The 22,109-nt window shown below is 39.2% G+C and overlaps 1 protein-coding gene across 1 annotated transcript in view; it reads left to right on the plus strand.

Moving 5' to 3' along the window:
* The window catches only part of LOC120802901 (seizure protein 6 homolog), an 85,355-nt gene that overhangs the window by 48,032 nt on the left and 15,214 nt on the right, over positions 1-22,109 (plus strand). The window contains exons 4-9 of the mRNA XM_040151084.1: positions 9,090-9,282; positions 18,342-18,527; positions 19,665-19,833; positions 20,398-20,564; positions 20,659-20,853; positions 21,728-21,866. Of these exons, the coding sequence (XP_040007018.1) occupies positions 9,090-9,282; positions 18,342-18,527; positions 19,665-19,833; positions 20,398-20,564; positions 20,659-20,853; positions 21,728-21,866 (1,049 nt within the window). The remainder of the gene's footprint in view (positions 1-9,089; positions 9,283-18,341; positions 18,528-19,664; positions 19,834-20,397; positions 20,565-20,658; positions 20,854-21,727; positions 21,867-22,109) is intronic.

A 22,109-nucleotide genomic window follows, 5' to 3' on the forward strand; every position in this document is an offset into this window, starting at 1 on the left:
ACACACACACACACACACACACACACACACTTTATTTTTTGTTAGACTTGAGAGATTATTTTTCTTTCTGGTTATGGTACTAACAAGCTTACTGCTGGAAAGAATGGATCACTGTTCTGTATTTGAGATGGTATGTGAGAACAGGTAACAATGTCAATGTGCCTATGTAAGTTTGTCTTTTTTCTGCACAAATGGTTGCCCAGTCCATGGACTTTACATGTTTCATGGGACAGCTGGTAATAGACGTTTTGACATATATTTGGTAATATATTTTTTATCATCTGCAGGCATTTTACATTGTAAAGATAATGTGATTAAAATTCACACAATCAACACTGCACTTGTTAATTGGGAAAACAGAAACCAGTAACAGCAGATCCTTTTCAGAGAAAAATGTACTATAATCACACATAGTATTGTTTTTTTCCCCCAGTTTCTTTGATTTGCACTGGGTTTCCACATATAAACAGTATGCCAAAATGCTTATCTTTACTACACCAAATAGTTCAATTAAACAGTTTAAATCAATGCTCTGTCCTGTCATTGTGAGTCCTTTTTTTACTCTTACTTAGCCAACTTTGAAGATACTAATCTTTTAAATCATAGTAACCAATAACAGAGATGAAATGAACTGTTGTGACAACTAAATTGATTTTACTTCCACTTTTCTGATGAGCTTATTTGTCATCATCACACAAGAATCTTTGGCGTGATCACAGACTTTGCCTTGCTATTTCACTGGTCAGATTATGGACAGTTAGACACACAGAAATATGTCTTAGTATTCACTTTGATCAGCTGGGTTTTGATAACATTTTGTCCATGGGGAAAAATTCACATGCTCCACACTTCAGAGCAGAGGAGCCGTAGGAGGGACATTATGGTTGAAGTGTGTGTTCTTGTTTTGGTAGCCAGCCCTCGTTATGGAAGGGAGTCATCATTATAGCAGACAGACCATTTCCCTCCAGGGCAAAGGAGGGAAATTAGGTGAGAGGAAAAACTCTGAAGGAAAGATGCGGTGACCATATGATAAATATTTATGTTGGTTTAGTGTACCTATGGATCAGTAAAATTTGATATGAAGACAGTGTCTGTCATTTACAGACTTCTCTGATTCCACCAGCATTCAAAAATATCACAGAGATTGGTGAGGAATAAATAAGAAAGAGCAGACCTTTTCTGTATTTAGTTAATACTCCCTACAGCAGTCTGGCAATTTGCAGGAGAGGGAGGATGAAAAATGTATCAGCAGAGTTTACTGCCCTCAGTGTGACTGTTCAACCCCTCTGCCACAGCTAACAGCATATAATGCATTGCCCCATCTGGTGATTTTGGCTGCATTATGATTTATTTGCAGAATAATTGCACAAATATTAGGAGGCTGATATATCACCAACTTTCAGCACAGAGATAAACTAATGGTGTAATAAACACGGAAAGTATTCTTTAAGAAAACACTGCACTTTAGTAATTAGTAGCTAAATATGTGAAAATATGTGCAGGACATTTGAACACGTATATAGTGCAAACTCAGTCTTGAGTTAAGATGTTAAGTATTGATTTTTGTCTGACATTCCCAGCTATTATATTATGGTTAGCAATGATAAATGGCTTTAAAGCCAGAGCAGGTTAGTGTATTACAAGAGAAAGGCTTTTTACAGGGTTCAGTTCGCTCAGTTTTCATGTCCTTGAGACTGTACGTATATAAAATATAAAGACCCAATCTTAGCATTCACTCAAATCAGTTGGGGTGTGATATATTATTATTAAAAAAGATAGACATATTTCGTTTATAAAGGCCCTGGTTAAGAAATTGTTATTTTATGACCATGTCAAAAAAGCCGTTTCGCTCAATTTTGGATCATTAATTACAATTGCAGAGATATTTACCCATGAATTACCCTTGATGGGATGTAAATCTTGTAGTGGCATGTGGGTCTACCAAGTTAGCCTACTCTCCTCTCTTTAAATACACATGGAAACTAAATTTTTTACTAGTCCATTGGCGATATCTTAAGCACATCTTATTTCTATCCTCTATATCCATCTCCTCCTCTTCTCCACAGTCTCTTTTGCAATAAGGTTTCAGTAGAGGACAGATGGAGGTTTTATGGAACTTGTCTGTGGCATTAAAGAGCTTAAAATCTGTTTTGGAGCTTTTTTTATTTGATCAAATAAATCGGGTGGGTTAGCTAGCTATCAGCTCTTTCCAGGCCATCTGTCCCACTCTGATTTCTCTGTCTCCTCTGCTCAGTGATCTACCTGCCTGAGCCTCAAGGAGTTACCATCTAAAGCTCTGCACAGGTTGTCCCAGCTCCGTTTCACGAAGCATACATCCTGCACATTTGCTAAAAGAGAATGTATTGTGTAGGGAGGACTGCGAGTGGCTGATACATTTCAGGGGTTAGGATACCCAGATGTGGCCAATTTCTCCCACTGTCGCAAAGGATGATTGGGGAAGTGTTTCTGTTTTCTGAGAGGTTTAAAGTAGCATCATTCAAGAAGATGGCTGGGAAAGATTTTGAGGTCAATACTGTATATCTTTTTTTTCTTCATTCTTCCTCCAACTCTTTCACCCTCTTGAATTCTGTACTATTTTTTCTATTTCCATTCCACCTTCATATACCAGTTTATGTATTTGTCGAGCTCTTCTCAACCAGTTTCAGTACTTGCAGTGAACCTGGGAATAAACAGGACCAAATAAGCATGACTATAGCATCACTTGCTATATGATGCCTTTTCTAAATAGCACTTTTTATTTTATTCTCATGATTATGTCAGTTAAAACAACATGTAACAGTAATAAGCAGGTTTTCAATAATATGCAAACATAACACTTTTAAAAAAAAAAGTAGATTCCAAATTTTGAAGTAGTCCTGCACAGTTAAAAAGTTTTACAGTAAATGTAGAATTATCCATCAAGTGAAAGAAAACACAAAACTTTTGTTTTGTTAATTAAAGCTTATAAATATCAAACAAAGGCTTTGAGTCCCTGGGGGGAAAATTATAGCTTCCAAGTTTTTCATCCTAAAATGAGTGAATATTGTTTCAGACGATTCCAAATACAGCAAAATAAATCTTAACCAAACTAATGAGCTCAAGGCTGCAATTACTAATGAGTTATACCTAAGGTGAGAATAAAGCACTGGTCCACTTCAGTGGATCATCAGTGAAATGCCCCTTTAAGGATTGAGACATTACAGAGTATGCCAAGTGTTTAAAGCTAACCCCAACTAGAGGGTTAACGATTGGTATTTGATGCTGCTCCAGCAACCATGCTCCTCTGACTCCAATCAATAGTCATGTTAATAAGCCGCACCAATACTCGACACACAGCCTCCTCTCAGTGCTGCTTGGATTGCTGTATTGATCCTTGCACTCTCATTTTAATTTCAGTATTTCTTACAAAAGAAGCAAAATGCTGACGGCATTGACCCTGGCCAAGTCTGGCTGATGAGGAAGGGAATTAAATTTGTTGTGTTGGTGTTCCACCAAAAGTTTCCACCAAAAGCAACTCTTGATACTTTTGTATGAGAACAGAGGGTTGCTCTTTAAAATGGAATGATGCCTTTAATCCTTCCTCCTCACGTCTGACCTAATTCAAATGGCATTTAAAAAAGGTGATGCACATAATTTGACCATTATGTGACTTGGGTCCCCAGCAGCACCTATGACACAGCACGTATGTCGCAGGGAAACTGAGCCTGACTGAGTAATGGGGGCCAAGACAGGCTTACTGCCTTTAATCAACTTGAGATGAGGCAGAAGGAAGCCTTCATCATATTGTGCCTTACGGGAGTAAGGCAGGACATAAAGAAGGGCAGTTTGATCTTGATAAGCTTTTTAGGGTGTCAGGGCTTTGCCGAGATGAGTTTCCATGGGGCCTAGCCATCCTGAGTGGAATTCTTTCAGGTGACACTAATTGCTCCTACACCCAGCTAGCTGTCATAAAGGGAGGAGACTCTGTCTGGCAGAAGCCTATGTTCTCTCCAGCTCTTTCGGTGTCATGATGAGGATGGGAGAGTAAAGATGCATGTGGGAAAATATGAAGAGTAATCAGCAATGCATGAATTTAAATCTATGCAAAAATGCACTCTGCTGCAAATAAACTGGGAATGTCAACGCCCAAGAGGCACCCCAGAAAGTGAGGTTGATTTATCACAGAGCAAGGATCTCATCTAATAAAAGTGTTTCAAATGCAGATGGTCTCAATGTCTGCTTTACTCTAAGCTTACAGTAGGAAGAAAAGATAATATTTGAGAAAATGGTCCCTATAAGTTTGTGGATTTGGTAACCTCAAGAACATAAATATCTGCCATTTTAAATTTGATTTAAGTGACGATGAGCAAGTTAGTATTGGATTCAGCCACTGGCCCCAGCACATTCTCATTAACATTCAGCTTTTGCTGATTGGTAAGGATCCATTGTTTTAGACAGCAGGGCAAACAGGAAATAGGCTTGGGTGTTTTATTTAGAGGTGAATGTTCAATTAAGATAACATTTTTCATATAATGAGCAGTGGAAGACCTCTCTTTCTGTATGGATTTATCAGGAAATACACAAAAACACCAAATGGATGTGGTGTACCAAGACCATTCAATTGCGAGCCTTAGATATGGGGCGATGAGGTAGGCACACTACCAGTGTGCTCCACTATATAAGCCAGAGGGTTTTATCATAGTAATGATGGCACTGCAGCTGCTGAGTCCAATGGCTGTTGATTTATTGCCCCCAGCAGCAGGGTCATTTAATTTCCGTGTATAGTGGGATCATTTTGATTACATACTGCTCATTTCTGCATCAGCAATGGCTCCTGTGAGTCAGTGTAAATGTTTGCTGCAGAGCACCACCAGATGTTTTCAACAGTAAATTATCAGTGAGAACCAGCCTCTGTGGATAGTTAAGTCATACTGTGTACGTATGGATAAATGAAAAAATGAGTGGACAAAGATTACATGCCAAAATGTAAAAAGTCTAATTTATTTGACAGATTGTTTATTTCAAAGCATCAGGAGAAATATCTTTTTCTCATCAAAAACTGCATTCGTCTTGTTTTTTTTTTTTATGAGTAGAGATTAACTTTCTACTTTTATTTATTTAATTTATTTACCAAATTTTCATTATACAGATTATTTAATTTATCTCTTATGTGGGACTAACCGTATGATACCAGCAGTGAGTCTAATCTTAGATTAAACACCATGCCAGGCTACTTTCTGTTTGGATGTGATAAGATGGATCTCACCTCTGATCATTGTTCAATCTGATAGTTTAACCCTGCAACACACTGGAAGCTCCCTGTTCTACAAAAGGTCAAGGCAAGCACAGAAAGATCAAGGTATTCAATCCTGCAAATATTGCTATCCTTTGAAACCTTTTATTTTAGCGGGTGTTCTCCATCTTTTCTATACCAAGTGCAGTTCTAGGACTGTGAATTGTACTGTGGGCTTGCAGGATGATCTGTTCATTATAGTGGTTTGATTGAAAAGACAGGGGCTAGAGGAGAGAGATGACCCTCTCTCCTCTCATTTTGATTGAACTCAGGAAAAATTTTATTAGAACAGTGGTTCCGGGAAAAAAAAAAGGATTGCTCGAAGTGAAAGATCACCTACCCAGAGGAAGTCTTACATCCCTTGCATTGTTTAGAGCTTGGATAAAAAAAAATACTAAACAGACACTCTTTCTCCTCTCGACATAATTCTCGAAATGGAAACAACACACCGTAGAGATGTCATCCTCTGTTATTTCTGTGGTTGGTGCAGAAGTGTGCTTGGTCAGCCAAATCCCCAGACCCACAAATGTGTCTGCTGAGGCAGAGATTCCAGCTAGGAGTTACAATAAACCTGCTCTCATTACAGTCCAGTGGAATATGCTTGTGTGTGTACATACGTGCACACACACACACACACACACACACACACACACACACACACATACAGGTATATGCATGCGTGTGTGTGTGTGTGTGTGTGTGTGTGTGTGTGTGTGTGTGTGTGTGTGTGTGTGTCTGTGTCTGTATGAGAAAGAGAGGGAGAGACAGTGAGAAAGAAGTCCCTCTGGGCATTTGGCTGCAGCAGTGTTGAAGATAAGGTAGTCTGATGTCTCTTGACATGGCCAATGATTCATAATTGAGGCAGGACAGCTGCTGCTGGCTGCACTGACAGGTCCCAGGGTGGATGACAGATGATAGGACCCTCTGAGGCCAAGTTATCTATCAATCCAAATGTTCACTGTCCACTGTCTGCTCACCTGTCCTTCATAAACCTCCCTGGTATATGTAAACCAATTGGTCACAGATCTACAATCTGAATAAAGATTAAATACTGCTGTTTTAAAACTTGTAGTTAGGTTGTGTGCTTTGCGGTGTTGTACTGGATTGTCTTACACAGTTTTTTTCTACAAACTGCATTCAGATTAACACCATTAACATCTGTATGAAATTACTACTGCTCCTAGTACTAGTACTACCACTACTACAACTACTACTACAACTTCAACTTAAATTTTTTAACTTGCGATTAATGTATTTGGATTAATGAAAACAGAAGCCATGAAAAGTGTTTGCACTTGCCACATGTTTATCCAATTGGTTTTAATATAAAACTAACTGCTTTATTATGACAGAAAAATAATGTTTAAGGTTCTTTTATGCTACATCAAATCATTGTGGTGTACTACACTAGCTTTTCAGCAGTTCCACAATTTTAGCAAGCATGGCATCTTGCTTTGTTCCCTGGTGTTTTTTGGAGAGATAGTTGACTAAAATATGTATGAACCGTGGTGGAATATCAGCCATCTCTCACACACCAGTTTTATATAATGGTGGAGGCCATAGAAACATAGCAGAGGAAAATTATTTGAAATTTGAGTCTATATTTAACCTTGCATACATACTGTAGGCTTAAAACCTTTCTAAATGTTATATTCTTTTAAAATGCTTCAAATTTAGGCTACATTAATCAAGACTGCAATGCAAACAATTAACAATCGATCACTATACAATCAATTATGGATGCAATTTAGAGTTGAGTCTCTGCAGTCTAAATTTGTCAGACAATCAAGTTAAATCCATGGTTAGTGGAATTGCATTTCCTTATTCCTTGAATAGAATAGTATGGATATTAAATAGTAGGAAGAATTACTGTGCTGTACTGTAGGGTGGATTATGAAGTTATAAGATGAGTAACCGAAGTAACCTGATTTGCAAAACATCTAAGCCCTCCATATTAACTCAGGCAAAAAGGCAGAGGTGAAAAAAAAGAACTCTGCCTAAGGCTTTGTCATTGCCATTGCCCTTGAGAAATTGAGAAACATGGATTCTAAATTCATGTGACATTCCTTTCCCACTCACTGTGACACTGCTGTTTGAGGCTCCTACAACAACTAAAATACACAAGCTGCAATAACAATATGTAGTTTTTGTATAATTTTGTCACACATACACAACATAGGTATCTGATGTGTGACTATTTGAGCTGCTGTTTGACTGTGCTCTGTGTTGTGAATCTGTCTGAAAACCTACAGAGTGGTGTTGTGTTTAATTGTGGTCGTGATAAAAATCAAATCAATCAAAGTGGCCAACCTCATGGATCATTCCGCAAGAAGTCACCTCCAAGCTCAGTCTCAGAGTGTCCATTAACCTCTCTGTGCTCAATGTCAGCACCCCTTCGACTGACTGACAGTTAGCCAACGTGACCACATACATTTTGCTGCCACTGTTGTGCAATGGGCTCATCCTGCCCAATGTTTCAGCCTTTCCAGACTGTTGGACTAACACTCCTGCAGACATATTGTTTATTGCATTATGCCTCATGACATACCTGAGACCTGAGCCCACTACCTATGACAGCATCAGCTTTCAGAACACAACATGAATTACACTGCTGGCTGAAACAGGTTGAAATAGCTTTGATGGTGCACTTGTCTTTCAAGACAGGAGCTGGGTCTTTTTTGGACTTGGTTGCAAGATTCATCAGGCTTGTAGCTGTATTTATATTGTTTTTCTCCTCTCCTTTTTAATAAGAAAAAAACGATGTACAAAACCTTTAGCTTCTCATTTAGCAGACGTGTAATCTGGCTAATCTCGTTTTAGTTATTTGAATGTCAGTCTTTGTGCATTAATCTTTCATGTGTTACACAGATTTACTAAAAGCTTCGTTGTTATCCCACTGAGTGCAATTAAAAAAAACCAAAAAAAAACAAACTCATTCAATAATTTGATTAAAAAAATTAAAAGTATTTGGACAAAAATCACTGATGCTATTCAATACCGCGTTACAAAAACAAGTGAAGGTGAAAGCCTTTTATTTTTATCATAAAGAATAATAATCATGGCCTGCTTTTGGATTAACATACCCTTTGCTGGTTGGTTCTGTGGGGAATTAATCTGATGTTGCTCAAAAATATGTCAGTACTCCATTATCCAGACCATTTAACTACATGCATTCCTCCAGAGGTTCCTTCACCATATTTAGCCGCAGATGCTGTTCAAACCTGTTGAGACATAAAGGACTTCTATCAGAGTAGCTTACAGGCACAAGGAGAACACAGAAAGAGGATGAGTCAATCGTGCAACAAACATGAGCTGAATGACCCAGAACTATGCAATTACACTACACTAAAACATGTCTACAATCCGGGAGCAGGTTAACAAAGAAATTACAAACCAAACATATCCTCGTGCAACTTTGTCAGTAGACACCTGAGCAAAGTAACACGGCAGGTAAGCCATTTTTTGAGGGCAATGTTATTTGACTTAAGCTTAAGTTTACATCTGTTGTGAAACATCATAAGTCAACTGTTCACAGATATGTGATTATATTATGTATAGTATCGGAGTTAAAAGTCTATGAATTTTACCTATTGGTCTTTTCAAAGAGTGGATAGAAATATATATGCTCATACATTGCTAAAAATACAGCGCATTTACTGTTACCTTTGATGATTCTTTGTGCAATGTGTTACTCTACGACCCTTTGCAAAGGATAACTCAGTCATTGAACCTTTTGCTAGCATGACTTTATACATGATGCACATCGGTGCAGCAAAGCGTGTGTGTAATCATATGGCATGGTCTCTTTTCATTTTAGGTGCTAAATGTGAGTGTGTTGGAGGGAAAGCAGGTGACAGTGGAGGATACGGGTGGCCGAGAACCCTTTCTCCTTGCCAATGAGTCAGTCTTGATGAGGGGCCTCGTACTACGCAGCTGGAGCAACCAGATCTCCATCCGTTTTCGTAGTGACCAGCAGTACAGCTCTGGATTCCTCCTGCTGCATTACCAAGGTGAGCCAGTGCCATGCTAACTGTGATGTCAGATTATTCAAACCGTGTGTCAGTCCAACAATTCTAATTAGTGTTCCTCACACTGGATTGAAATTGCATGAATATTAAATGTCATTGGTATAGCGGCATAAAACAAACTCGAAACCAGCCTCTTTAGGCTGACAACTCTGTGTAGTCATTGTATTTGTTCACAGCAGTGGTTGCATTTGATCGTGCCAGCCAAAAGAACAAAAAGGTACTGTCATTTTGTGAGACAACCTTTATTTACAAAAATGCAAGCAAGCAGGGATTCTTCTGCTTCACTGCTTATCATGTTGCAGCTATTGCCCAGCAGGATACGGAGGAGATACAAAGAGCTGACTGCTCACTGCAGGCAGTGAACGTATTCTTATGCTCACTTTACATTAAAAAAGTGGTAATAAAGTCTCATTTTTCCTCAATGCTAAGTCCCAAAACATTGAGTGGTTATCTTATTGTATGTACAGTATTGCATAGTTATATTAAGATTTGATCACATGCCCCATAATGTGTATAGGATTATTTTTCTCCTATTTGTTTCCCACAATGTCCATTAAAAAATATCCATTTCATTCTAGCTGGAAGCAAGAGTCTTTGCGTGCGCATATATTTCTGCTTTCTTTTACTCCACAATCCCAAAAAGAAAATTGCGTGAAAGAGCATCTCCTAAAATAATGATGTTACCAGAAGAGACTAACATGCAGAGTTAGCAAGTAGGTTAGAAGTTGGCAGGAAATAAGATGGTTCGCTATTTGAATTTCCATATTCAAGCTAGATTGTGAGCACTGGATCCCACTGGCCTTTGCAGAGATTAAAACTATGCAGAATGAATTTTTTAATCTGATCAAACTTTAACTACAATATCGTGTTGCAGCAGCAAACCCCATCAGTAAAAATATTTACTGTATGTTGTTGGTGAATATGATGGCCCGTATATTCCTCCCTCTCCCGCTTGTTTTGTGTGTGACATTGATCTTCCATGTCCGCAACAATGTCTGTTTATCTTGGCAATCACACAAAGTGGCCACCAATTACATGCCCCATCGATCTGAGTTGATGGTGGAAGCCGTTGGACAAAACATTCATTCCGCCACATTACTATGGCACTTTCATCAGCTCGAAAATGAAAGTGACCATCAAAATAGTGCCGCTGACATGAGATAAATCAGTTCATCGCTGTTGCATGTGTGAATATCGGTGTGTGGTCAGGTTGAATGTTACAGCGAGAGGTCAGTCCAGATCATACAGTGTGATGCATTGATGGGGACCGGTGTTGATAAACAGCTGAAATATGTTACATTGGCAGGTGTACTTTTCTCCTCCACTGCTCATCTTTGCATTTTAGTAAACATTATTCAGCATAATTTTATGGGAAATGATTTTCCAGAATTATTGATATATTTAGATTGATGCTGTGCGCTATTTCTTTGACCCTTTTGTATTGTTAAAAGACCTATGCATCTATCAGTCCATGTCGCATTCATTATTAAATAAACACAATGGTAGCGCTACACCATGCACCTGACGCTGAGTTTAGTCTGCAGGCAGACTTGGTGGGGACACTATATTGGGTGATGATACTGCGCTAATTGATACTGCTGGCCGCTGCTTATTTTGTGACTTAAGTGGCATTTGCTCACACTGCTTCGTGAACGACCATGGATAAGCGGGTCATTCCTTATGTTCCATTCCAAAATTATATCTTGAATATTTTGAATATATTGAAACCCACGATAAGAATCAAAACCAGGATATTTTGCAACAGTATATGTGGGCATGTTTGCCTTCAGCACCAGTCACATACTTCTTAATTGTCTAAAAGAACAGGCCTATGTAATGCCAAACGCTGTAATGATCTACACCCTGGATGAAATTAAAGTGAAACTAAGAATTTCCTGAGTCCCCTACTCATGATAAAAAGTGGTCAGAACATTCATAAGTGAAAATCAGAAACTGGTAATGCTTGCAACTTCGCAAAAAAAATGACAGACTGGCATTGGTTGTCGTTATAGAGTTGGACACTTCTTTGGAGAAATTTCTCAGAAACCAGAATAATGACAGAATCATTAAAAGATATGTATTACCAGGTTTTTTATGTTCCATATCATATCCCAAGTATATGCACCGACCCAGGATAAGGCTCAGTCAGGGCAGGGACAATAGTGTGCATGTAAATGTACCCATCACCAAACTAGGAAATGTTTTGGCGATAGCACAGGCCAGATATTGAGCAAAGAAAAAAATCAAGAAATCCAACTCCAAAATTATTAAAATATTTGGCAATGGAAACATAAATCCTTTCAGAGGTGCTAGTAGATGCCTGGCATCAGGCACAAGAATGGCCAGAAACGTCCCTGGTTTGATCAGTGTCTAACTTCATTCTCACTACTTTGAATGACATTGGTTCAAAATAATTTATTTCACACAATGAGGGCGTCATCTTAGCATGGACTCAACTCAACAGAAACCATAACTATAATACCCTTATAACGACTTTCAACTCAAAAACTTTCTGTATTGTAATTGTTGCAAGCTATAGAAGCGTATAAAAGCAGATTAGATGTGTGGAGTTAGTTGCCCTCCAAACAACCTATTTGTTTTGGAAGCTGATGAGACAAATTTAGTTACACTAATGAGAAAAAGTGCAATGAGCAGATTTTCTTGAAGACTGGACGTATAGGAGACATAGAAGATATTTCAATTTACGTCCCTCCCCTTGGTAAGCAGAGTATCACCTTTTCCTTTATAATGGGCTGTGAGAAATGTGATTGGACAAGCGTGGAGAAGGAGACAGAACAGTGGAGAGATGGATCTCAGGTCAGTATAATTAATGTCTGCTGCAGCATTGCCTGTGATGGCACACTGATGGATGCCTCTATAACATCAGCAGAGTGCCTGACACTTGGAACATGATCTGTTTTACTGTTTATATGTAAAGAGTGGGACGTAGTGGTGTGAAACTGGAGAGGGGCATACCACTTCCCTTGTACAGTATATCCTTATCCTTATCTTTTCCCAATTACACACACACACACACACACACACACACACACACACACACACACACACACACACACACGCACATATCTTCATCTGCAACAGAGAGTATTGATGTCTCCTTTGTCCATTTAACAATAATGTCCAGAGACGGCCACTGCGGCTACAATATATTTTGTAAAAAAATGCATGCAGCTAACATCATAAAACATGAATTAGAGCATCCTGAGTGTATCCACAAGGACAGTGGGCGCCCGGTTTTCAGACCCCAAGAATACAGTAAAACAAGGCCATACACACACACACACACACACACACACACACACACACACACACACACACACACACACACACACACACACACACACACACACACACACACACACACACACACACACACACAAACACACACACAACATTTAAGAGGCAAAGTTTATTAATAACAGCAATTATAAGAGTTTTATTTGATTGATTCTCCTTCATTATAAGAGAATAAACAGTTGTTGTCTGGGTATAAGTTATTACTCAGGAGTATGCATCAAGAAATGCAGCAATTGAATTGATGGCACTTTCATTACAGATACAAATATTTGTGGTTATATGCAGGTTTATTGCCTGTTGCAAAGTGAAAATCTATAAACTCACTTTTTTGTAACAACGATCGGCTGCAGTTTTTAATTACTAAAACTGAATTATTTGGCTAGAGTGCATGCAAGTTTGTTGAGAGGATAATTCATCCTAAAGTTTTAGCTCCCTGATGAGCAAACTAACTATGGAACAGGAAAAAGAAATCTCTGCCATTCTTCTGAAAACATAACAATGGGTTAATTACAGCACTGGCATTCACAGTATGAGTTTTTGGCAAAAAAGTATAATTCACCCAGTAAAAGCTATATGCTGACTTTTTGAACAGAGGGGTCAAGGAATGCTGCCATTTATTTAAGAGGGAAATTCATTCGTATGCAGGAGCATTGTGGGTACTACAAATTAAAAGTAACACTACACATGCAAATGCGAACAAACCCAAGACCCATTTTGCTCCTAATTAGCAGTTGCTTCATTTTAAAATTGCACTTAAATTATGACAAAATATACCCACAGCCTCTTTTTTTTCAGTTCGTGAAATAATAATTGTCATCATATCCGACCTCTTAACATCTATAGGTTAGCTTGAATTGTCATTTCAGGATTTTGTGAAGTATACAGAGTATATTGTATGGCATTGCCATTGGCAATGATGTCTTACAGAAATTACTGATTGACTGCTAATAAGCTGGGTTGACAAGTGTGGTGGACAGAGAGCCTCTGCTGCTGGCAATGATCCACCATTTTCCACAATTTCTCAGTAGCATTGATGAGATGTCGCTGCTAGTCCAAAGTTATTTCTCTTTAATAGAATTTATTGAGTAAATGACCATTACAATCGAGTTTTTAATCCAACCACATAAATATCAATAGGCCATATAATGGCAGAACATTGGCCTGGCTTTCTACAGCTGGATCCCTTTTCCCTGAGACAACACTATTGATCTTTCTGTAAAAGGTAATGCTTTGGTGCACAGCCAGGATGTGAGGCTTGGATACAGTAACAGTCACACTCTCCCACAAGTCACCTGCTAACTGCAGGACTGCTGTCATATCAGTGCATCAAAACAACAGCTGACTAGATATGATTAGTCGTCAGCACAGGAATTTTTCTCAGTGGACACACATTTTCTCCTGTAAATATTGATGCAACACATGGTGGATAATTTTCTCCCCATATAGTGCCATTAAAAATAACAACAATTGAACATCCTTTTTATTTTTGGTCTGTTTCCTGCCACCCTATTTAATTATCTCCAGCCCTCACCTTGCCAAGTTTGATCCCATTCCAGCTCTCGACCGGAAGGGATTCAGGCAACACTTGATATATAACAGTGAGTCAGTTTATTAGGCCTAAATTGAAATACATTTTATTTGTCTGGCCAAATACAGCAGATAACTTGCTATTACTGGCTTCCTCACCTCATCTATTGTCCCCTAGTCAACAATATTTGTCCATTATTGGTTGAAGAGCAGCTCTCTCAATTGGAAGTACTCAGGCAAATGAGAAATGTGCATACAGCTGAATAAGGCTCATTAATGGCAGCAATGTGTGAAAGGATGCAGGACTTGCACCAAGTTCTCTTTCGGGAAATGTTGACTCTCATTAAATCATTTCCAAAAGATGATCTTTAGCGACTTTTGACAGTGGGCTTATGAAACCATAACTCATTATTCAATCCAAAATATAGATTTGTGGTTCCATTTTTTAAACAAGGACACAAAATGCTTAAATTTCAGATAGGTGAGAAAGGGCAGGAAGTAATATAAACAGGAATAATAAAATGAGAGAAAATCCGTTGGTGCACAGCTAAGAGAGAGAGAAGAACAAAAGTAAGACAGGATATCTTCGTCTTGAACTGATGTGTTCCTCGTACTGTGGAATGACAAAAATAAAGTGAAAAAAAACACGTAGCTCATTTTCAGATGCCTTGTGATTACACATTGGTTATGACAAGGTAAATATTATATAAAACAACTTTCTAACTTTAAAAAAACTGTCCTATTTAAATCCCCAAGGCTTTCAGCTAGTTTTTCCTCATTGTAATCTTTTTAAGGACACCCTTTTTAACATGATATTTAAATGAAGTGTTACTGTAACAATATGGTACTGCTGGGAAATACTACAGCATTTATGTCAGCAATGTCTCATTGTTTTGACCTGTGATGTCCTCCTTCACCTACACAGTGTGATTTGGCAGTGGGGCGGTGCATCATTTACATCATTTAATTCTTTCCACTAGGACACCGCAAATATTACAGTTATTATTGACATACTGAATTATAGCAAGGTAAGTATTTTAGACTTTGGAAATCTGTCCCCTTGTCACTTATTTATCTAAGAAATAATCAGAATAGCTCTGTACTGTAGTGCACCGTAGTGCTTTATGTAAAGTTAAGTTCTATATAATTCAGGAAATATACTCATTTACTTGTATACATATAATTTCCCCAGATGAGCAGTATTTAACAGTATATACAGTATTTTGGTAACGCTCTTATGTAGCAGACACTTGTTCCAAATTGCATCTCTCTGCAAAGGCTGAAATTTGACCTGAAATCCTAGTCCGTACTAGTCTTCTTGTAAAACTGTGGGTCTACCTGACTATCACCCATGTGACTATTTTTTCCTGTCCTCTACAAGGAAACAATAACTAAAGACATAAGCTCCACATCTGTTTCCCGTTGCCCTACAGTACCATCAGCTAATCTTCCTGGCTGCCCGCACTCTGGATCTATTATTGGTAATGGCAAAACAATCAGACTTTATGGCCCAGCACCACATCTACTGGAATGGAGGCAGTACGTAATTTAATACTTCAGGAACTGGCTCCACAATTTTGCCTCTGGCTCTCCCACACTGCATGCTCAATAGGGATGTAAATGCTGCTATGATAATAGCAATAACTAGGTTCATTGGAGCTAGTGATAAACTATGAATTGAATGGATGACCCAGGGGCAGCGTACCTCGTCCCTGGGGCTCACTGATTTACTGCAAAAGAAAGGGCTGTTTCATTATGATGGCAACCAGTGGCTTGTATAAAAGAGAAACCTAAGTCAGTCGATTAAAACATTGTAGATGGGCGCAGCTTCAAAAGCCGTTATGGCCATTATGCATTAAGACCCATTTTCCCTTGAGTTCTAGTTCAAAGATGGATAGAATTACATTTTTGAATATCCCATTTAGCTTCAAAGTAATGCAAGAAACAACAGTAAAGTGTTGTTTTTCATCTACAAATGGCAGGCTGGAATGACAGTACTTCAAATTCAGCCTGCTACAAGGCATCTGATCTTTTTTGTGCCTTTTAACCTCCACTTCCTCAGCATATGTGCATCCAAAGACCTCAGAACCCAAATATATTAAAGTATTCACGTGTGTGGACCAACAAGCCTGTCTATCAGGTGTCATCTTTTGCTTTTAACAGCTCTAAGTTTGTGATGCTAAGAGGCTGGGATTTTAACTCTTTCATTAAGGGACCTGTGTCAAAAGCTATTCACAAATGGTGCAGTTGGTCTTTACCAGGACAATTTAGATTGAGTCAGGCATGTTATAAACAACCTAGAAATAAACCCTATTGCATTGTGACTTTCAATTTCCTTAGCAAATATGGACTTTAAATGCTGATAAGATGTTGGCATTTCTTCCGCCTTGATTCATATAAATAGAAGTGCATCTAGCAGTGATTTATGATGCAGTTCAGTTGGATAAGAATCATGCAATGACAGCTGAATGTAAGAAAAGATAGCCTCACGACCAAACACTCCTTTAGCTATGCAGCTGAAAGCAGTGCACATCTTAATTCTGTAAACACCAAATAACCTTAATCATATTTACATAAGTAGATTAAGGTGTTTACCCTACATGGCCCATGCCCGATGATTATCATAATTGCTTTTAAGTGTGCAAATATGATTTAAATACGGACAGGTCTTCCAGCTGCCTTTTTCCTTGTCATTTTGTTCTTCTATTAACCCTTATTTAGGCTTTGCCTGTCATCCTTTAAGATAAATGATGACATGCAACTTGCAAAGCTGGATTAAAGATGCAGCTTTTAAAAGGTTTCTTTAATTTTGCCACTGCACAATCACACTGTTGTTGTAACAAAAGCCATTGTGGGTCCACTTATGTTGCTGGTTATGTTGTTTACACATTTCTAGAAGTTTAAAAGTTTTAGTCTGGTCATTAAAGTGTCTACACTAATGAGGTAGAACAGTGTGGTTATTAGACAGGAAGAGAAGGTTGTTTAATAGCTTCCATTACAGACTTGGTTAGTTCACTCCATTATCCATGTGAAGTCCATCCCATCCTACACCATTTATTTAAAACAGGGACAGGACAACAATGCAAAGCAAGTCCAGGAACATTGATCTTACCCCGCTGGAATCAAGACTCTTTGACAGCCACTACAGAGGCAATTCCTCTTCCAGCTATCACTTTACAGACCCGCTATGATGTTCAACTGAACTGCAACATTTCCATTTGTCAAAGTATTTGCAGTGGCTCTCCACCACACCACATGGTGATGTTAATTACTGTTGTGCTGCAAACATGTCTCTGTACATTTGCATATTGTATGTACTGGTAAACTGCAATTAATTAAGAGCTGGAGTGTTTATAAACAAAGTTGAGGGTTTATTATTAATCATCTTTGTGTGTGTGTTTGTGTGTGTGTGTGTGTGTGTGTGTGTGTGTGTGTGTGTGTGTGTGTGTGTGTGTGTGTGTGTGTGTGTGTGTGTGTGTGTGTGTGTGTGTGTGTGTGTGTACACACCTGATTTATCTGCACAAATAATGGAAAAACTCTCTATATCTAAATGTGTATAGTGTGCTCAGCAGTGGTTTGGAGGAGAGACAACACGGTCAACAATGCTACAAAACAGCAAGGGTTATACACAATGCAGGACACAGAGGATTATGTTGTAGAGCCAGTTAACATTGTTGGCTGCTTATTTTGGCAAGAATTGGATTTTGTTTTGAATGAAACATCCTGTCCTGGGAAATTATGTATCTAAAAACTTAGTTTGTCATTTTTAAACCAAAAGGGCTTCAGGATGCTGAAAGAATATTTTAAATTGTGATGAAATGAAGTTAAACAAAGCGGGTCTCTTGATGAAGTGTTTCATCATCGGGATCATCAGGATAATTAACTGAGTTTGGAAATAATTGCATGGCATTATAGCATGAACATGCTTCCAGTTTTTAATCTCTCCCTCTCTCTCTTTCTCTCTCTGTCTAATCACTATTGAGCATCGCAAGTTACACATTGGACAGACCAAAACAACATGCATTACATTTAATACATTTTACTGACATTATTAACACCAAATTAGAACATTCATGCAGTATGGCATATTCCGGTTTTAGATACTTTTTAATTACAAGATGCCAAAACACAGGAAAAAATATTTCCCTTTGTGTTGTCTTTCTCCCTTTCTCTCCCTTTCTGACTCGACTCTCTAGCCTTTGTGCTGAGCTGCGCATTCCCCAAAGAGCCTGCTGGTGGAGAAGTATCGGTGACACACCTCCATGCTGGGGGAGAAGCCTATTTCCGTTGTTTCACCGGCTACAAGTTGCAAGGCCCCAAAATGCTCACATGTCGCAATGCCACTACACCTTACTGGAGTGGAAAGGAGCCTCAATGTGTAGGTAAGACAAACCGGTTCATTGCCACACACATATTAGCTCATAAATACTAGGGGCAGTTCAGGGCATTCAGGTACCCCCCTTACTGACCTGCAACAACGCAGCAGCTCAAAATATAACTATACAAAATAAATCTCTATAACTGTAGGTCTCCTTATACCTTCAGGTTAATTGGGATGCTGGCTACCAGTTTTAGATTGTTTTTTTTTTCTTTCAATTACCTTCTAGTAGTTGACACATACTAGGGAGGGCGACCCGACAGGCAAGTGGTTAGGGCACATACGTCATGGTTGCAAGTGCCCTGAGCAGCGTGGCCCCGCTTTGACTCTCGACCATTTGCTGCATGTTGTTCCTCTAGTCTCCTCCATATCCCCTGTCTTTCGTCACTGTTCCTATCAAATAAGAGCATAAAAATGCCACAAAAATGATATAAAAAAAACAACTAAAAAAACTCTGACTGGCGGGCAGACTTCTAAGTCCTTTTTGCAATGAAATTTTGTCCAAATGTATTCCAGATAACTCTGTTACATTGTTAATGACCAATCTAAAAATCTGAAAAACAGTTTTTAAAATTAAAATGATGTGCAAAACAGTAGCATCTTAAAAAGTGGAAATATATTGCAGGCCCTTTTCTCTTCAGCTTTTCCTCCAGAATACAGGTGACTTTGATTAATGAAAGCTTTCACTAGGTTGTCTCCTATTGAGTTGATTACTTAGGCTCTGAGGCCAAATGAGTGTGTTTGCATGTGATTAACAGCACAGGGAGCTATTCTTTGGAGATGGGGCAAAAAAAAAGACCATTGGACCTGCTGCCTTAATTAGAACTGGGCCGCATGACTATCCTTCTCCTGCTGGTAAAGGCTCATCTGCCAATTCCAGCGTTTCTCTGTGCCTGCCCGCAGCTGCTCTAAACTGATAGTGTTACTGCTGCTGTTTTGCTGTTCTCTTTACAAGTCCATCGCACACAGTCACACACTCTTATACCCAGGTGAGCAGTCACAGTCCACTGGATATTGATGATATCTATGCTCGGACAGGGACTCCTCTCCAAAACTCCTACCATAGCTGGTGTTATTACTTTTCTCATCTAGTCTTACTCTACTTTTTGTCTTCTTCCTCTCCCTCTTTCTTTCCATATAGCATCCTGTGGGGGAATGATAAAAAATGCTACCTTTGGTCGTATAGTCTCTCCTGGTTTCCCTGGCAACTACAGCAACAATCTGACATGCCACTGGGTCCTGGAGGTCCCTGAAGGCCATCGGCTTCATATTCACTTTGAGAAGGTGGCTCTGGCAGAGGACGATGACAGGTGGTCTATACATAATGCTAAAATCACATCGAGAGTAAGAGTGCACAGTAAGAGTGTGTGTGCATTTTTGTGCATCTTCAGCTAATAGATTGCACTAGGGCTTTAAACTAATTTTCCGAATAACAGTGTGCCTGTGGATAGAGCATTAAAACTCTCAAAGGCTATAAATAACCAAAATCTTTGGGGAGTGACAGATGGATTTGAAAGGACCCTTTATCATTATAATCCTTTAACAGTGTTCTATCAAGCGAATGAATTGAAGGGACTACAGAAGGTACTGAGAGGTAGGAAACTGCAATTGCATTACATTTTTCTTCACTGATCCACATGGCTATTGTCACACATGGCCATTCACCTCATTACCATGTGGTGAAGAATGTTATCACAAAGTTATTACAGCCACCACTGGAACAGTGAGCTGCCCACAGATAGCTTGTAACCTCTTTTATGCTTCTTTTACCTTTCAAGGCTCACTTATGTCTCTTTTAATCGGTCAACCTTCTGTGTATATATATATATACACATATATATATGTTTGTGTATGTGTGTGTGTTTGTGTTTTAGGCTGCTGATTAAGAATGGCAACAACATAGACTCTCCCCCTGTGTATGACTCCTATGAGGTAGAGTATTTGCCCAATGAGGGTGTGCTCAGTACTGGACGTTACCTGTTTATAGAGTTCACCACAGACGGAACAGTAACTTCCACTGGTGCAGCCATCAGATATGAAGGCGAGTTGATCATGCAGAGTTTGCTGATATACAATAGTATGTATACTGTACTTGTGACTTATGCAATGCATTAATGCAATTCTTGTTTCCACAGCTTTTGCAAAAGGTATGTGCTACGAACCCTTTGCGAAATATGGCAACTTCAGCAGCAGTGACTCCACTTACGGTGTGGGTGCAGTGGTTGAATTTTCATGTGATCCCGGCTACACGCTAGAACAAGGCTCCGTAGTGATTGAATGTGTGGACGCCCAAAACCCACAGTGGAATGAGACTGAGCCAGCCTGTAGGGGTGAGTCAACAGATTTCATCTGCTCGAGTAATAGTGTGACATAAAATCCATTAAAAAATGTACTTCCTCTAGAGAAGAACTTAGATCCAGATATGACTGGCCTAAGGACCTAAGGCTTTCATTGTCTGCTTGATCAGAGCAGAGGTTAGTGAAGTCTTTTTATTCAAATATTAAACACGACTGACAGTTAACTATATCTTTGTAAGCTGCCTTCCTCTGATCCATGATAAATTTCCTCTTAAAACTGTAACACTGATTTACTTTGATACATGTATTTGCATGGCAAATTTTAGAAGCGCTTTAAGATTAAAGGCATACAATAGTTGAACTTGGATGAGCACTGCCGCACTGCAAAGGCTGCACACCATGCTAAACAGCGGTATACCCCTGAGCCCTTCCCTTTGCCTCTTGCCCACTCTCACTCTTCCCACACACACATGACATGCTGACCTTACTCCCGGTCTTTGTTGCCAGCATAGTCATTCTGGCGCACAGTGAAAGTGAAAAGCTCTCTACCAAGCCCAGATATGAGAAAATTTAATTTCTGCTCCTGTGGGTCATGGTCACCGAGCGATTCATGGGTAGTATGCTGTTTTCATATCAAGGAGCTTGCACACTGCATTTCAGCTGTGTGTGTGTTTTTTTTGCAGCATTAAGACTGTGGTTCCGTCCTATGAAGTCACATAGTAGTTCATGTATCAGTATACATATATTTTGTAGTTTCTTTCACCGAGTTACCAGTACATTAGAAATGGCACGATTTGGTATTTGCTTTGCCTCCTGATTTACATGTTAAATTGATCTAAATTTTCTGTGTCTTGAAATCTGTTACAGTGCATACATGTATTTCTCATCATCAACCTGTGTGTTGCAGCTGTGTGCAGCGGGGAGATCACAGACTCTGCCGGTGTGGTGCTGTCTCCTAATTGGCCTGAGGCCTATGACAAGGGGCAGGATTGCATCTGGGGTATCCATGTGGAAGAAGACAAGAGGATCATGCTTGACATCCAAGTGTAAGAAATTGCACTCAGGTGTAAGACTAGAAATCACACAGAGGGGTCAGAGAAGAGGTCAGATTGACCTCGAGATGTTAAACACTCCATCTCTTGAGACAAACATACACACTCTACCTTTCTTTCTCATCTTTTCTCTCAGTCTCAGACACACTATGACATGCACATGGGGAAGGGTTTCTGTGGTTGCAGTCACTAATTAGATCCCCCCCCCCCCCCATTCACTACATTAAGAATTCTGTG

The sequence above is a fragment of the Xiphias gladius genome, chromosome 17 (assembly GCF_016859285.1).
Source record: "Xiphias gladius isolate SHS-SW01 ecotype Sanya breed wild chromosome 17, ASM1685928v1, whole genome shotgun sequence".
Lineage (NCBI taxonomy): Eukaryota > Metazoa > Chordata > Actinopteri > Istiophoriformes > Xiphiidae > Xiphias > Xiphias gladius.